Consider the following 14,790-nt stretch of genomic DNA (forward strand, 5'->3'; position numbering starts at 1 on the left):
GGAGTTTCTTTCAGAAGTGGCTGGTGGATTCTTTCTAGGTTTACTTAACCCTCTTGTTCAAAGACATCTGGGCAGTTTTCTTTTGTGATTTCTTGAAATGTGTCAAAAACTTTTTTAGGGGAGTTCATAACTTTTAAATAATTCAACAATTCTTTTTTTTCTCAATTATGTTTTTCATGTCAGTTGTTTTGCTTTAAGATACCTTACTTTCAATATTTCTTGATGTTTCATGAAGTCATTGGCTTCTAAATAAGTCCATTATAATTTTCAGAAAGTTTTTGCTTGGCAAGGTTTTACATCTTTTTCATAATCTATTAATTCCCTTTCCAATTCTTTCTTCTTTAGTTCTCATTTCTTTTCCATTTTTCCCTTCAAGCACTCTTATCTCATTTATTTACAAAAAAACATTTAAAAATGTCAGCAACTTTTAGTTCATATCTTCCTAGAATTCTAGTTGAATTTGTACCCCAGCTGTGTTTTTCTTTAAGGATTTGCTTTAGATCTTTTGGAGTCATTCTCTTCTTCTAGATTTATCTTAAGCATCCCTATCACATAATAGCTTTTTGGGGTGGGATTACTAATTTTAGTTTGTTTATTTTCCAGATCACTTCCAGACTTCAGATCTGGTGCTAGAACCAGCTCTGTGTACTTCTAGAGGGAAGAGAAGGTATGGGCTGGTCCTGCTTCTGCTTTCTTGGAGGATTGAGTATTGAATTTTTTCAGTATCTCAGAGACAGGCTGGATATCTGTAAGCTTTTGGTGAATCCCAAAGATCTTCAAGTGATTGCCTGGTCTGATTCAGGACAGTATCTGATTTAGCCCGGCTTGTTCTGACCTCTGCAAGTTTCTGACCTAGCAGTGAATCTGAGCAACAGTAGACTTCTGCTGGATTTAGCCAGTATCAGTCAGTTTGGATCCAAGCTTAGCTGGTTCAAAGCCAAAGAATTGCAAGATTTCCTTTGGCCTGGAATCTTGCCTTGTTTATTCCTCTGCAGGCTTCAAATAGGGCCAGAAGTTAGAACTGAAACTCTGTTCTGCTCCTGGGGGTCAGACCCATACAGTTGCCCCTTACTTCTGAACATGCTATTCTCAATATACAGCTTATGGTTTATGATAGCACTTTACTCCAAATTTTACTCTAGGTGTAAGTCTTCTCATCTGAACACAGATCTAGGTAGTGGGCAATGAAACTGCCAGATAGCACTCGTTTCCTAGAACTGCATAAAGTCCTAATAGGGGTCTAGGAATTCATGTTGTCCTAGTGCCCATCCTCTCCTTGCATTGAAATGCATCATCCAGTTCATTCCTGGATGTCCCCAAACTAATTTTTCTATTTGTATCCTTGAGCTCATTCTTTTTCACTTTCTTCTAGATCAGGAGGTTTTTAATGTAGGCTCCATGAACTTATTTGGAAAAAATATTTTTAATATAACTTGGTGTTCTTTGTAATCCTATATATTTTATATTATGCAGTTAAAATATTCTGAAAAGGAGATTCATAGGCTTCATTAGACTTTCAAAGGAATCCCTGATGCAACAAAGATAAAGAAACCCTGTAGTTTGCACCAAGATCATTTTTTTTTATTGCCATTTATTTACCAATATATAGACTTTTCCCTAGCTGCCTATATATGTTCAGGTTGCCCCTAAACTTAAAAAAAAAAAGTGTCAATCCTCCTCCCCTTCCCCCAGTCATCTCCTGACTTGCCATTTTTTCAAGCCATCATCTAAAACTAACACACACACACTCTCTCTCTCTCTCTCTCTCTCTCTCTCTCTCTCTCTCTCTCTCTCTCTCTCTCTCTCTCTCTCTCTCTCTCTCTCTCTTCCTCCTCCTCCTTGAAGCAATTAGGGTGATTTGCTCAATCACATAGCTACTAAGTATTAAGTGTCTAGGGCTGAATTTGAACTCTGGTCCTCCTCACTCCAGAGGGGGTGTTCTATCTACTATGCCATTTAGCTGACCCCCAAGTCTCTCCTTTTCAACATTAAACTAATATTTGTCTCTTCTATACCACCCATTTACTTTTCAACCCCTACATCTGCTTTCTGACTCCACCATTCTACTGAAACTGCTCTTTCAAAGTTGCCAGAATTTTTTTCACTGATAAATTCATGGTCTTCTTTTAGTTCTCATTCTCTTTGACTTCACTGAAATTTTCACAACAATGGTGATTCACATAGCTCTCCTCTTAGATACATTGTCCTCTCATGGTTTCTATGATTCTTTTCTCTACTGATTTATTTCCCTTCTACTTGATCAAGTGCAAGCTATTTAATCTAAGCTCCTCATAAAATGGGGATAATAATACCTGTTGTATGTACCTTAATAGATTATTCTGAGGTTCAACCCAGATAACAAATGTAGAGTGCTTTGTAAATTTTGAAGACCTTTATAAATGATGGCATTATCATTGTCATCACTTCTTAGTCCTGCAGAGTGAGTATCCCCCTAAACTACATTCATTCTCTATTCTCTACCTCAGTAATCTCATCCTTTTCTATTGGTTCACTTACTTTATACTGATGATTTCCAAATTTATATATCTAACTCAGTCTCTCCTCTATACTTTAATCAGATATCTGCCTGATGGATATCTCCCCCTGGATGTCCCATCAGACCAAAAACTTAACATTATCCAAAACTGAATAAATCATTATATCTTTCCCTTTTCTCCAAACTTCTGCAATTTTTGAGGGCAAGACCTACTATCTGCCAAATCACCTTCATTTGAAATCTTACTTTTAATTAATTTATTTAATATTTTTCCCAGTTACACCCAAAACAACTTTCCTGAAATCTTAAGAGTCATTTTTGACTGCTCTCCTTCATTTCACTGTTGCTCATTATTAGACAAGTAATGTCTTGGTAGCTGAATGATGCAGTGGATAAAGAGCAGGATTTGGAGGAAGACCTGAGTTCAAATTCAGCCTCAGAGATTCTTTAGCTGTGTGATTCTGTGTAAATGATTCAACCTCCATTTATCTTAGTTTCCTCAAATCTGAAATGAGAATAATATTTGTAAAATGTTTAGCACACTGCCTGGAATGTGGTCAGTGCTATATAAATGCTTATTTCTTTTCCCCTTCAGGTCAATTCTTTACAATGTCTTTCACATCCCTGTTCATCTATCTACTTTCACAACCAGCACCTTAGCTCAGATTCTCACAACTAGCCTGTGTTTTAACAATCTCCTAACTATTTTTCCATTCTCCAATCAATTCTTCACATAGCTTCCAAAACCATAATGCTTTCCTTATAGGCAGCAGGTATTTAAGAAATTCTTATTGAGTCAAATTCGAATGTATAAATATATAACATCACCCAGGCTTGAAACCTTCTTTCCATAAGGATCCAATTCTTTCCCCTCTTTTCCTTCTCCTTTTCTGAGCCCATACATATATGCACACTTTTGGATATGAAGACATTTATTACAGAGAACATCTAGAATCTTTAACTTTTTGCTACTTATTAAGATAAAGACCAAATAGTTTTAAAAAAGGGACTGATAAGTCAAAAAGAACAAGTAGAAGGGATGAACTTGTTAGTTGTTCCAGTTTTTTAAAAATCTTCCAAACTTTACTACCGTGGCATTTTAAGAATCAGAAATCAAGTATAAATTTCCATGTGATAAAGAAATGAGAGGTTGCATACAGAAAGGAATAAGCATTTCTATAGCCTGTACTATGTGCCAGGCACTGTGCTAAGGAATTTACAAGTATTTCACTTGATCCTCACACCAGTTCTGGGAGGTAGGATCTATTATTATTTCCATTTTACAATTGAGGAAATTGGAGCAAAGTGGTTAAGTGACTTGCCTAGTAAGTGTCTGAGGCCAGACCTAATTTCATGTCTTCCTTATTCTAGGCCAAGTGCTCTCAATCCACTGCAGGACCAGATGACCAGAAGAAATTCCTTGAATAGCACCTACAATTATAGTCATCCAATCTCTAGTCAAAGTCCTCTAATTACAAGGTAACTAACTTACTAACTCAAATGAATGCATACATTTCATTTTAAAATTAGAATCTACATCATTAGAAAATCCTTCCTGATATTAAGCTTAAATCTGTCTCAACGTGCCTCCATCATCCTCATTAGTTCTACTTTTTATTGACCAAGAACTGGGACTAAGACAAAGATCTGCTACAGTCGGGCTAGTATCCTTTGATGAAGCACATGATTTCTGGGAGTACAGTCTAAAACTAGGTGAGCTTCAGTGGTTGTCAAGATAAAAGATTAGTTCTCATCAACATTCTTGTTTAAAACTCCTGAGTTTCCCCCTCACTCCACCCCAAATCAACTATCATTTAGAAACAACTTCTCCACATAAGTGGTATAGAGTGGATACAGAGTTCAACCTAAAGTCAGGAAATCCTTAGTTCAAATCCAGCCTTAGATACTTACCAGCTGTATGGGGTTGGGCAAGCTATTTAACCTATCTCAGTTCCCACAACTGTAAAATGGGGATCCAGCAGATATAAAATAAATGTGTATTCCTTCCCTACCCATTCTTTACTTGTATAAGTCTATATAGTTATTCTTATGAAACTCCATTTAGAGCCTATCAATTAATATTATTAGTCTTCTCTAATGTTACCTATGTTATGTTCTTAGCACATATGACTGTTTAAAAAACAAGTCAGGTTTTTATCCCTTCAGGAGTTAGCTGTATTCTAACCACATCTGTTCTCTCAATTCTATGTGAATAGAGAAGCTAATACTTTGACTTCAGAGATGTCCTTTCATTATCATTACTAGACTTACATTGATCCAAGGAATAAGCTTCCCTGAGTCAAAGATACCTTTTGTAACATACAGCAGCTAGACAAGAATAAATGTCTCACATCTCTTCCTCCATAAATTGGTCACCTATGACCAACCAGACTAAATCAAGTACTCCTACCTCTCTAGTATTTTGAACATTTCTCTTACATTCAACATCACAAGCCATCATAATACTAACTTCTGGTAGGAAAATGAAGCTTGTTCAAAATGGCATCAAGTAAACATTCCTCATATATTAACTACTTACTCATTTATAACCAGATCAGGAGCAAAACACAGTAGGCTCCCACTTGCTTGTTTGTAGGATCTCCATCCTAGTGCAAAAGACATCAGGAACATCCAGGAGTACTGCAGCAGGGTCATTTGGTCATCCAGGTGTAAGTTTCTGAAACCTAAAGACCAAATCAAAGTGTCCAAAATGTTAGCTTTTGATGTCCAAAGAGAAATCCTTTCATGATACCCAGCTATGATCACCACTTAATTATAGGCAATAGCTGGATGGATGTAAGGATTTCATTTAGTAGAAGAAATTTCTAGAGAAGGAAACTCCCTCCAATAAAGGCGGGCACCTTCTTCAAACTTATATTCCTGAAGAATAATATATAGCACTAGAGCTTAGGGTTATACAATAGCAGAAATAGAAAAAAATTAAGTATTAAATAGCAAAACCTTTGATTGACTGATTTGTTACAATCAGGTCTAATTCTTGTCCCCAACCTTCTATCTGTGCAATCCCATGATTACAAATCTCTAATATCTCTAAACATTTATCCTATCATATGTGTGGTCCCTTCCTAATCATCTTTCATCCAAATTATTTCAGAGTTTAAAAAAATCATCTTTTAATTTTCTTCTTATGGAAGACACACATAAGGACATAACATATCTATTCCTGTGATTTCAAAGGGATGGAGAATGCCTAGAATTGAATCTCCTTTCCTAAAATGCAGATCATCCACCTGTCTACAGCTAACAGTGTTGGTGGGGGCTCAAAGAAATGAAATAATTTGCCCAGAGTCAGAGGCAACACTGACTGTGTCAGAGACAAGGCTTGAACTTAGTTTTTTTTGATATCTAGGTTAAGTTTTTTATCCATTATGATAGAATAGCACAGGAAAGTAGATAATAAAATAGGATGAACTTCTTTGGTTCTCTGATATGTCTGAATAAAGACTAGGTTCATTTTCTACAACTGGAAAGAATATTGGAAGGGAGGAAACAAAAAAGGGAACTTCTAATCTTAGATTATTTATGCAGAGTTTTAGGGTTGGCAAAGCCCTGTTTCCATTTGTTAATTTGTTGGATTTTTATAATAATCTTGTGAGGTTTTATATCATCCTCATGTTGCAGATGGGAAAACTGAGGCTAGAAAAGGTCAAATGGTTGCTCCAGGTCATAGAGTTATTAAGTGTCAGAAGCCACAAATGAACTTAGTTCTTTCTGATTCTACATACTCTATTCACTGTGTTACCTATTTGCTTCTTATATGTAGGTTGAGAAAGAGGTTAAAACATGTTATTTTACCACTAAGTCCTCAAGTCTATTGACTGACTACTTTATCTATCTGTATCTAAAGATCAAGCTATCAATAGATCTATTTATACCTATGTAGAGATCTATCTATGGGCAGCTAGGTAGCAAGTCATTTAGCCTGCTTTGCCTCAGTTTCCTCATCTGTAAAATCATTTCAGTATTTTTGCCAAGAAAATCCCAAGTGGAGTTACAAGGAGTTGGACAAGACTGAAACCTGAAAAGACTGAAATAGATCTATATCTGTAAACCAGTCCTATCGATCGAGCCAGAGATCATACTTTCCTCTTACCTGGTATTGCCTTTGCCCATTTCACTGCTGCAATGACTTGTCGCCCTCCCAACATGTTAAGTGTTGACATGAGCCTCCAAGTGGTATCAGGCATTGAACTGTCATATCCCGAATATAACACCTCTGGCTCAATGACCTCCAGGAGTGACACCAGTGTTGGGGTGAGCTGTGGCAAAGATGCAGGAACCATCGTTTTATTGACAGGACTTTCCGAATTCTCTCTTGTTGCTGTTGGGTTGGGTTGCTGAATTCCTTTAATTTTCTTCTTTGTCTTTCGAGCTGTGGGTTAAGGAAAGAAAAAAAAAAGATTAAAAAAAGGTTTTAGGAAATGATGACAACAATAGTCACTACCACCACCAATAATAATAATGGTTTCCTTTTCTGTAGTGCCTTACAGTTTACATAACTATCTCCTTACAATGACAATATAAATATTAATGATTCCCATTTCACAGAAGAGACTCAGAAAGACTGAATAACTTGCCCAAAATAGCATAGTTCACTCCAAAGAAAATGGGTCTCTTTCTACTCAGTTGTGCTGCTTTTCTCCCTCCTTTACTTTTCATTTAAAAGAGTTGACCTCGATCCAAAGGGAAGAGACACCCTCTTGGGTCAACAAAAGCCATAGTTCCTTGACTGAATCAGAAGTAATGAAAGGATGTTCTCTATCTTCGTTCCTGTCCTGTCAATCAGACAGTGTGGTCAGCCCTATGAAACAGATGCTTTCTTGCAAAAACTGTACACATAAATCCAACTTCATTAATATGTAATCATTTCAGTGATTTATTTGGTACAATGAGTTTTTACTCTCTGCCTTTTAAATCTGATTATTTCCCATCTGGCTGGTCACAGTAAACTATACCTGTATGAAAAACCTCCTCTAATGCTTTTTAGGAAAATTCTGTAAGCTTTGCTTCCTTTGTATTATTCAACAATAATCTCCCAATTGGAAGGTTTTACCTTAGAGCTGAACAGAATCATACACTCAGTAAGGAAAGATATCTTATCCAATTACATAAATCTTCTTTCCCATAAGGATAGGGAAAAATTTCCTTCTACAGCTATGTTTATATAGAAAAATGCATCTTTTTGGCAATCCAGTCTATGTGCACCCTTAACAAAATGCTATGTCAGACCTCAGAAGCCATATGGGCCAACTCCTCAGAGAGGAGTCTCTTCTCTAATATCTGGCTCAGGGTTTATCTAGTCTGTGCTTGAAAGACTTCCAGTGATGGGAACCTGCCACTTCTGAAGGTAAGTTCTGGAGGAAGTTCATCCTTTTTTTGATAGCAAGCAAGGACATTTTCCTGGCATTAAGCCCAAACTGGACTTGCTGCAACTTATACTGTTTGCTCTTCATCCAGTCTCTTGAAGCCAAGAAGAGGAAGTCTTATCCCTCTTCCAAGGGACAAATCCTTCAACTTACCCCAAGATACCAAGTTTTCTCTTCTTGCGATTGAGAATCTTCCCCCCTGCCATGACTTTGGTAGATCTCTGGCCTCAAAAGATCACAGATTTAGAGGAAGAAGGGACCTGAAGAGACCATTTGCCCAATCCCCTCATTTTATAAATTAAGAAACCTGTTTTTATAAAAGTTGCCCAAGATCACTCAGGTCAAAGGTGATATTTGAACATTTCACACTTCAGAACCAATATTCTTTTATTTCAATAATATATTTCAACTGTGTAGGTATTCCTTCTGCCAACACAGATCACACTTCTACATAGCCAAGTCCAAGCATTTTTAGACCTGTGTTTCTGTAGATCCTCTGTCAAAGATCTACTCAAGATGCCAGAGGTCTTATTTTGTACTATTACTATTATCAAGGATTTACCACAAAGAATGTAAGCAAAGAATTATGCAGGATTTGTAGCAGTCCCACCTTCCCTGTTGCTAAGGAAGAGGAGAATCTAACAGCTTAGAAAATATTTTAAACAGAAGACTAAATGAAGAGAAGTAGGAACAAAAAAAACCCCCTAATTTTCTTAGTAAATTCTTTTTGACCTTTTCTATAGCAAAGATGAAAGCCCACCTTTCAACACACATTCTACAGAATTTGTGATGACCTAAAGACAAATATTTAACAAAAAGTAAATCAAGATATTTAAAATGGCTGACTGTTACCTCAAAATACATATGGAAACTTCTTTGTTCATGTCGCCATCTTTTTCTAGAGTATATAAAACCAAGTAAGCTGCTTTTATATAGAGATTAGAGAACAATATATGCATGGAAGCATTTTATAGAGCTGAGTTCCTTCTGTCTTCTTGTGATACCAGGAGAAATAAACAACTTTGACTGAACTCATCCTATCATACGGTTATTTTAAGACTGTCTAGTTAAATGACACAAAATCATGCAGAGTTAAAAAAAAAAAAAGTCTGGTGACTTAAGAAAGATTGCTAAGAATTAGAAAATACAAAAAAGGATGAAATGTGGCTCACTGACATATTTCTTAAATATGATTGTCTGTCAAAAGGCACCAAAAAATGCCTACCTCTTTCAGAAAATGGATCCATATAAACAAATGCACCTTCTATGTGTCAGGCTTTGGGCTAAACATTTGACAAATATTATCTCATATCTTGATAAATATTTTTTTCACAACAGTCCTGGGAGGTAGGTATTATAATTATCCTCATTTTACAGTTAAATTAAATGAGATAGACAAAGGTTAAATGATCTGCCTAGGTTCACTCTGCCAATAAGTATCTAAGACTGGATTTGAACTTGGATCTTCCTTATTCTGGATCTGGTATTCTCTCTACTGTACCATTTAGCTGCCAGATGAGGCTTTCAGAATAAAGCTACAAAATCCCTATTCATTTTCAAGGAAAAAAAAGGTTTTATTCTTTCTTCTTTTTTAGTCTGAATGTAGAATTTAATATCAAAAAAAGAAAAGAAAAGAAAAAAGCAGTAATAAGACCAATGTAGACCTTCCTTGCAGAGTAAGGCAAAGCCAGACCTAAGAAAGAACTTAACACACACACACACACACACACACACACACACACACACACACACACACACACACACACACACACACTAGGGTAAAGGAAATATACTGCTTTCAACAGAGAAATAGGAGGGAAAGTGAAGAAGGAAGAGGGAATTAGAGAAAAAGTAGATTAAAGGAGGGATTAGTCCTAAGTAAAATAAACTCCAAGGATGTACAAAAATATTTGTGGCTCTTTTGAGGTTGCAAAGAATGGAATCTGAGAGGGTGCCCATAAACTAGGGAATAGATGAACAACTTTGGTACATAAATGTGATGGATTATTATTGTTGTAAGAAATGATGGAGAGCATGGTTTCAGAGAAATCTAGGAATACTTACATGAACTGATGCAAAGTGTAGCAAACAGAACCAGAAGAACAAATTATACCATGGCTAGTATATGGTAAAGGCAAATTACTTTGAAAGAATTAGGAATTTTTAACAGCCTAATGTCCAATTGGGATTCCAGAGGACTAATACTGAAATACTGATCAAAAGGTAAAGGACTTGTAATGCAAAATGAGATAATTTTTTTTTTAAAAGGACAATGTAAAAATTTGTTTTGATTGTAATGGGGTTAATTTACCTTTAATTTTCAAGTGGGGAGGAGATTAAGTGTGGAGTGGGAATTAGGTGGAAGAATAAAAGGGTAGATTTTTGCTGATTGAAAAAAAATAAATGAAAAAAAAAAAAGCCTATGTATTAGGTTTTATACCTCACATTTCCAACCCATTCACTTATCCTCTTAACATGCTAGCAGATTGTGTTATCAGAAAGGTGACTGGTACAATTACTTAATCTTGGGGTGCTAAGGATACCTTTTGTGGGTATCTACCTTCATTTATTAGATCGCATGAGCTCTTACTTGTATGTTTCCCATTAACAAGTCAACCAGCTGGTTCAATGAACTTTTAACAAAAGTCATTGTATTCAAATAGACAAAGGGATTAAAGAATTAATAAACAAATCATTATCTATAAACTTAGAACATATTCTTATTGCTTATAATCATCATTAGCTCTTTGTGTTTTTTTTTTCAGAGTTACAGCAGTTGATGTATAACCTCTGTGGCTCTTTGGTCATTTATTTAGTGTTCAACATCTACCTACCAATAAATATGGTGTCTGTGAGAGAATGGGTATGATCTGAAAGTACTGTTAATGAGTTAACATGTACAGCGAACACAATGGGCCATAGTAATGCATAATTCTGAAACTCTGATTCTTAATATCCTTTCTTAAAGACTAAGTTCATATATGTTGGGCTGCCTTGTGAGGGTTTCATAGGGTTGCTTTGCTTTTGTTTTATGCCAGTGTTCTATAGGTCTGGGCTACTGTCTCATTCAAAAAGGGCAAGTGATTCAGTTTGGCATCTGCAGAAGCTTTTCCCAGTTCTACTTTCTTGATTGAGTTCCCTAAGGAGTTCCTCCATCCCATGTTGCAGACAGCAAGAACTAAAGACTGGTACCTTCCTTTTAAGCAGTCCAGAAACACAAAGCTTCTCTCTCACCATTGTCTGAGGTCCTTATTAGACCTTATTTTGGGACTGCTCATTGAAAGACCTTACTTTGGATTAACAAATCTTCATCTCTGCTAGCTAAGCCATAAGCAAGCAATGACCATTTGTTCAGTAATCACAAAATAGTTCTGGGGTCCAGAGTTCCCTGGCTATAAACCTTAGAATTTTCCATTGATCACATACAAATGAGCTTCTTGAAAACAAGGCACTGAGGCAAACCTTGCTCTGGATATGTACATTGTCCCTATGGGCTGCTTTATTACTGTTTTTCATATACAAGTCTCACATTTGTCTTTTTCTTTGCCTCTTTCCATCAGCAAAATCCCCAAAATCTGAAAAGGATGTTATTTTAAATATTTAATATATGGATATACACATAGCTTTCTTTCCCTTAGAGAAGGTGTTCCTAACTTGGAAACACAGGGCCTGAAAAAGGTTGGGGACCTCTGCCTTAGAAAGAGTAATGTTTTAGATTATAAGACTTAGGATCTGAAGGCTTTGAAATCTGATTAGACTTCATACTTATTAGCAAAATGATTTTGGCCAAGTAACAATCTTTTGGAATCTCTGTTCCCTCATCAATCAAGTGTGGATATTAACACAATATATCTAAAAGCTGAAACTGTAATTTGCAAAAATATGCAAAACATATTATTAACTCCTCCTATAGATGCTGGTGGGTATTTTTAAAAGTTACATTGTTCTTACAAAGAAATTTTGTAATCTTTTGTAAATCTTTTTGGTATTATATAAATGTGAGCTAGAACTAAAATTCCCTTTAGCTGGGGACAGTGTTTCTTTCTATGGAGGAATGTCCCATACAAATACTATTGATCTTAGGTTCTTTTGAAAATGATTTGTGTTAAAAATAAATAAAATAAAATAAAATACAATAATTTGTGTAGGTAGGATGTAAATTAATCAGCAGTAGCCATCAGAATTGCCTAATGTGAAATCATAAGAGTGGATTAATGGTTTTGGGAAGATTATTTAAGCAGGATTTGTCTGGAAGGTAGTTGAGAATAAAAATGATTATCCAAGTTAAAATAGAAAGGCCAGGATGAAACACTTCAGGGATAAAGATAATGCGACTATGATAAGAAGAAAGAGATATAGAGATAAAATGAATCTATGACAAAAAGACTGAAGAACTGGCTTACGAAACCTCCTAATTCTCTATTTAGACATAGTATAGATGTTGTATTAAAAATTAACCCCCTCTATCACATTATAACTGCTACCCTATTACACAATTGTTAACATAGAAACTGACTATCAAAGGCTAACTGACCAGAGATTGTAAGTTCCTTGTGGAACTTTGAAATATCTGTTTTATCTTTATAGCTGTAGTCTTGCATAGGACCTACCCACATAGTTAAAAAAGGCAGCGAGGTGGCTTAGTATATGAAGTTAATGTATAGTCAGATAGATCTGAGTTCAAATCCTATCTCAGAAACTTAATAGCTGCATGAGTCTAGGCAAGTTACTTAATCCCTACCCCCAGCCTCAGTTTCCTCATTTGTAAAATGAGGTTAATAATAATGATATCTTACAGGGTTGTTGTGAGAATCAAATAAGCTAATATATGTAAAGTATTTTAAAAATTGAATTCATTGTGCTATAATTATTGATAAACACTTGCTGAATTTACTAAAAGAACAAATACACCTTGGCAGGAGATCTAATACATGCCAAGCACAGTAAATTAGCAATATTCATCTATATTTGCAAAATGAAAAACATCTCTTATGGATTAAGAAGTATTTTACCAGTTTAATTTGTTAATTGCCCTATCTAATTTCCCAAACAATTACATTAGGTGGATAGCTATTTTTTTCATTTGAATAACTTAAATATAGTCAATCACAATATAATAGTTTTGAATATCTAGATTTTTCTTTTTGTTGTCAAGCCATGTAATGTCATCAGTGTCCTGTAAGGAACTCTTAAGGATGGGAACTCCCTTCAAGAATACAGATATACAGCTACTTAATCTCTTTTCTTGGGGAATTGAGAGGTTGAATGACTTGCTTACCCAACTAACCTGTGTCATGAGTGGGATCTGAATTCAGACCTTGAACATTCTTTGGCCTCCAGCTTCTAGTCCATTAGGGTCAGAAGGAGGTGTTTAGTTGTGTCTCTTTGATGCACAATCTTGTACTTTTTATTAATTCTGAGTACAGGATTGGAATGACTAAGAACTGACTGGTAGCTTGCTTGGCTCAAATAATCTGATATGTGTCTATAAAGTAGGAAGATAGATTGGTTTGTGGAAGAGCTTTTGCTTACAGGTCACACTTCATCAAACTACTTCATGTTTAACAAAGGCAAACCAAACCCCCAAAGAGAACACCAATCAGTCATACTGTCCTATTGGTATTAATATTTATTTACTTTAAATACACAATTAGAATCTGCTGATGTTAAATATTTTTGCACAGGAGAAAAGTGAGCAAGAACTAAATACTTGCCTTATCTGGGGGAAAAAACAAAACAAAACATCAACCATATGCTTTCTATGTCAGTTGTACAATATAGAGTTATACTCTTCTGGGTATTAGTGACATCGTTTTGAAAGCAGGGCTCCTTTTAATTAGATCATCACCTAAATGATATTAGTGAAGGATGGAGGCTATTTTCCAGGATAATTTATTTCCCTTGAAATGTTTAACCAGATAAGTTCAATCAAGAAATTTTTCAGTTGGTAGAAAGTATCACTATGGTCCAAGAAATACTGGGTACATAGGATTTGTGAAGATAATGAACCTTTAAGTCAAATTAAATAGTCCTTATCCCCAAGGAGTTTACATTTTATAAGGGAGCCTATATATATATATATATATATATATATATATATATATATATATATATATATATATATATATTTAAAAAAAATACAATTCAGTTTTTTTTGGGGGGGTGAGAAAGAGCACACCAGCCCTAGGGAATCAGGAAAGACCTTATGTGGGAGGTGGTATCTGAGCAGAGCTTTGAAGAAAAAAAGGGATATTAAAAGGAAACAGTGAAGAGATAGTAGATTCAAGACATGGGGGAGGGTGTGTGGGATTTTGTTATTTAAAAATTTTCCCCTTTGGTTCAAAACATGAGACACTTTTTAGGGTAATTAGATACTATCAATTTACCAAAATTTAACAAAATGGTGGTGAGCAGTCATGATCTACAAAACTCCAGACATTTCAGTCCTAGCCCTTTTAGTCTACAAGTCTAGTAACTGTATGTTCCCCCATTGTCTTCAGCCCTGATTCTTTCTACTTGGTGTAACAGCTGGGTGCTAGTTAAGTTGTTTCTTCCTTCAGATCTCTGTTCATATATGTTGCCCCACAGTGGGATCATTTAGAAATTGAAATTCTTAAAAGGGCTATGACAAAGAAAGTAATAATTGCATGTTTAAAGGAAGAGTGTTTACATTTCAAGATTTTACAGAGCCACAAAAGAAAAAAAGAGAATGCCCTGTTGTTCTCCATAATACTCAACTGGCGTAATTTTCTTTCCTATCTTCCACTCTAACTATGGTGAACTCCATGAGCATGTCCTATGTATAAGGAGAACCTGGCAGTGTATAGGTCTGTTAAACAGGCAGAATAGGACCCATGATGGGAAAGAAGGAGAAAAACCCTTACTTTTGTTAGGCAACAGTAGGGA

The 14,790-nt window shown here is 35.6% G+C and overlaps 1 protein-coding gene across 7 annotated transcripts in view; it reads right to left on the bottom strand.

Moving 5' to 3' along the window:
- Nucleotides 1–14,790, bottom strand: part of NR3C1 (nuclear receptor subfamily 3 group C member 1) — a 125,589-nt gene that overhangs the window by 11,516 nt on the left and 99,283 nt on the right. For all 7 annotated transcript variants that reach the window (XM_074291707.1, XM_074291702.1, XM_074291706.1 and 4 more), the window contains exons 5-6: nucleotides 6,612–6,890; nucleotides 5,037–5,181 (exon numbers count right to left, since the gene is read on the bottom strand). In XM_074291707.1, the coding sequence (XP_074147808.1) occupies nucleotides 5,037–5,181; nucleotides 6,612–6,890 (424 nt within the window). The remainder of the gene's footprint in view (nucleotides 1–5,036; nucleotides 5,182–6,611; nucleotides 6,891–14,790) is intronic.

Source organism: Sminthopsis crassicaudata, chromosome 2 (genome assembly GCF_048593235.1).
Source record: "Sminthopsis crassicaudata isolate SCR6 chromosome 2, ASM4859323v1, whole genome shotgun sequence".
Classification (NCBI taxonomy): Eukaryota; Metazoa; Chordata; class Mammalia; order Dasyuromorphia; family Dasyuridae; genus Sminthopsis; species Sminthopsis crassicaudata.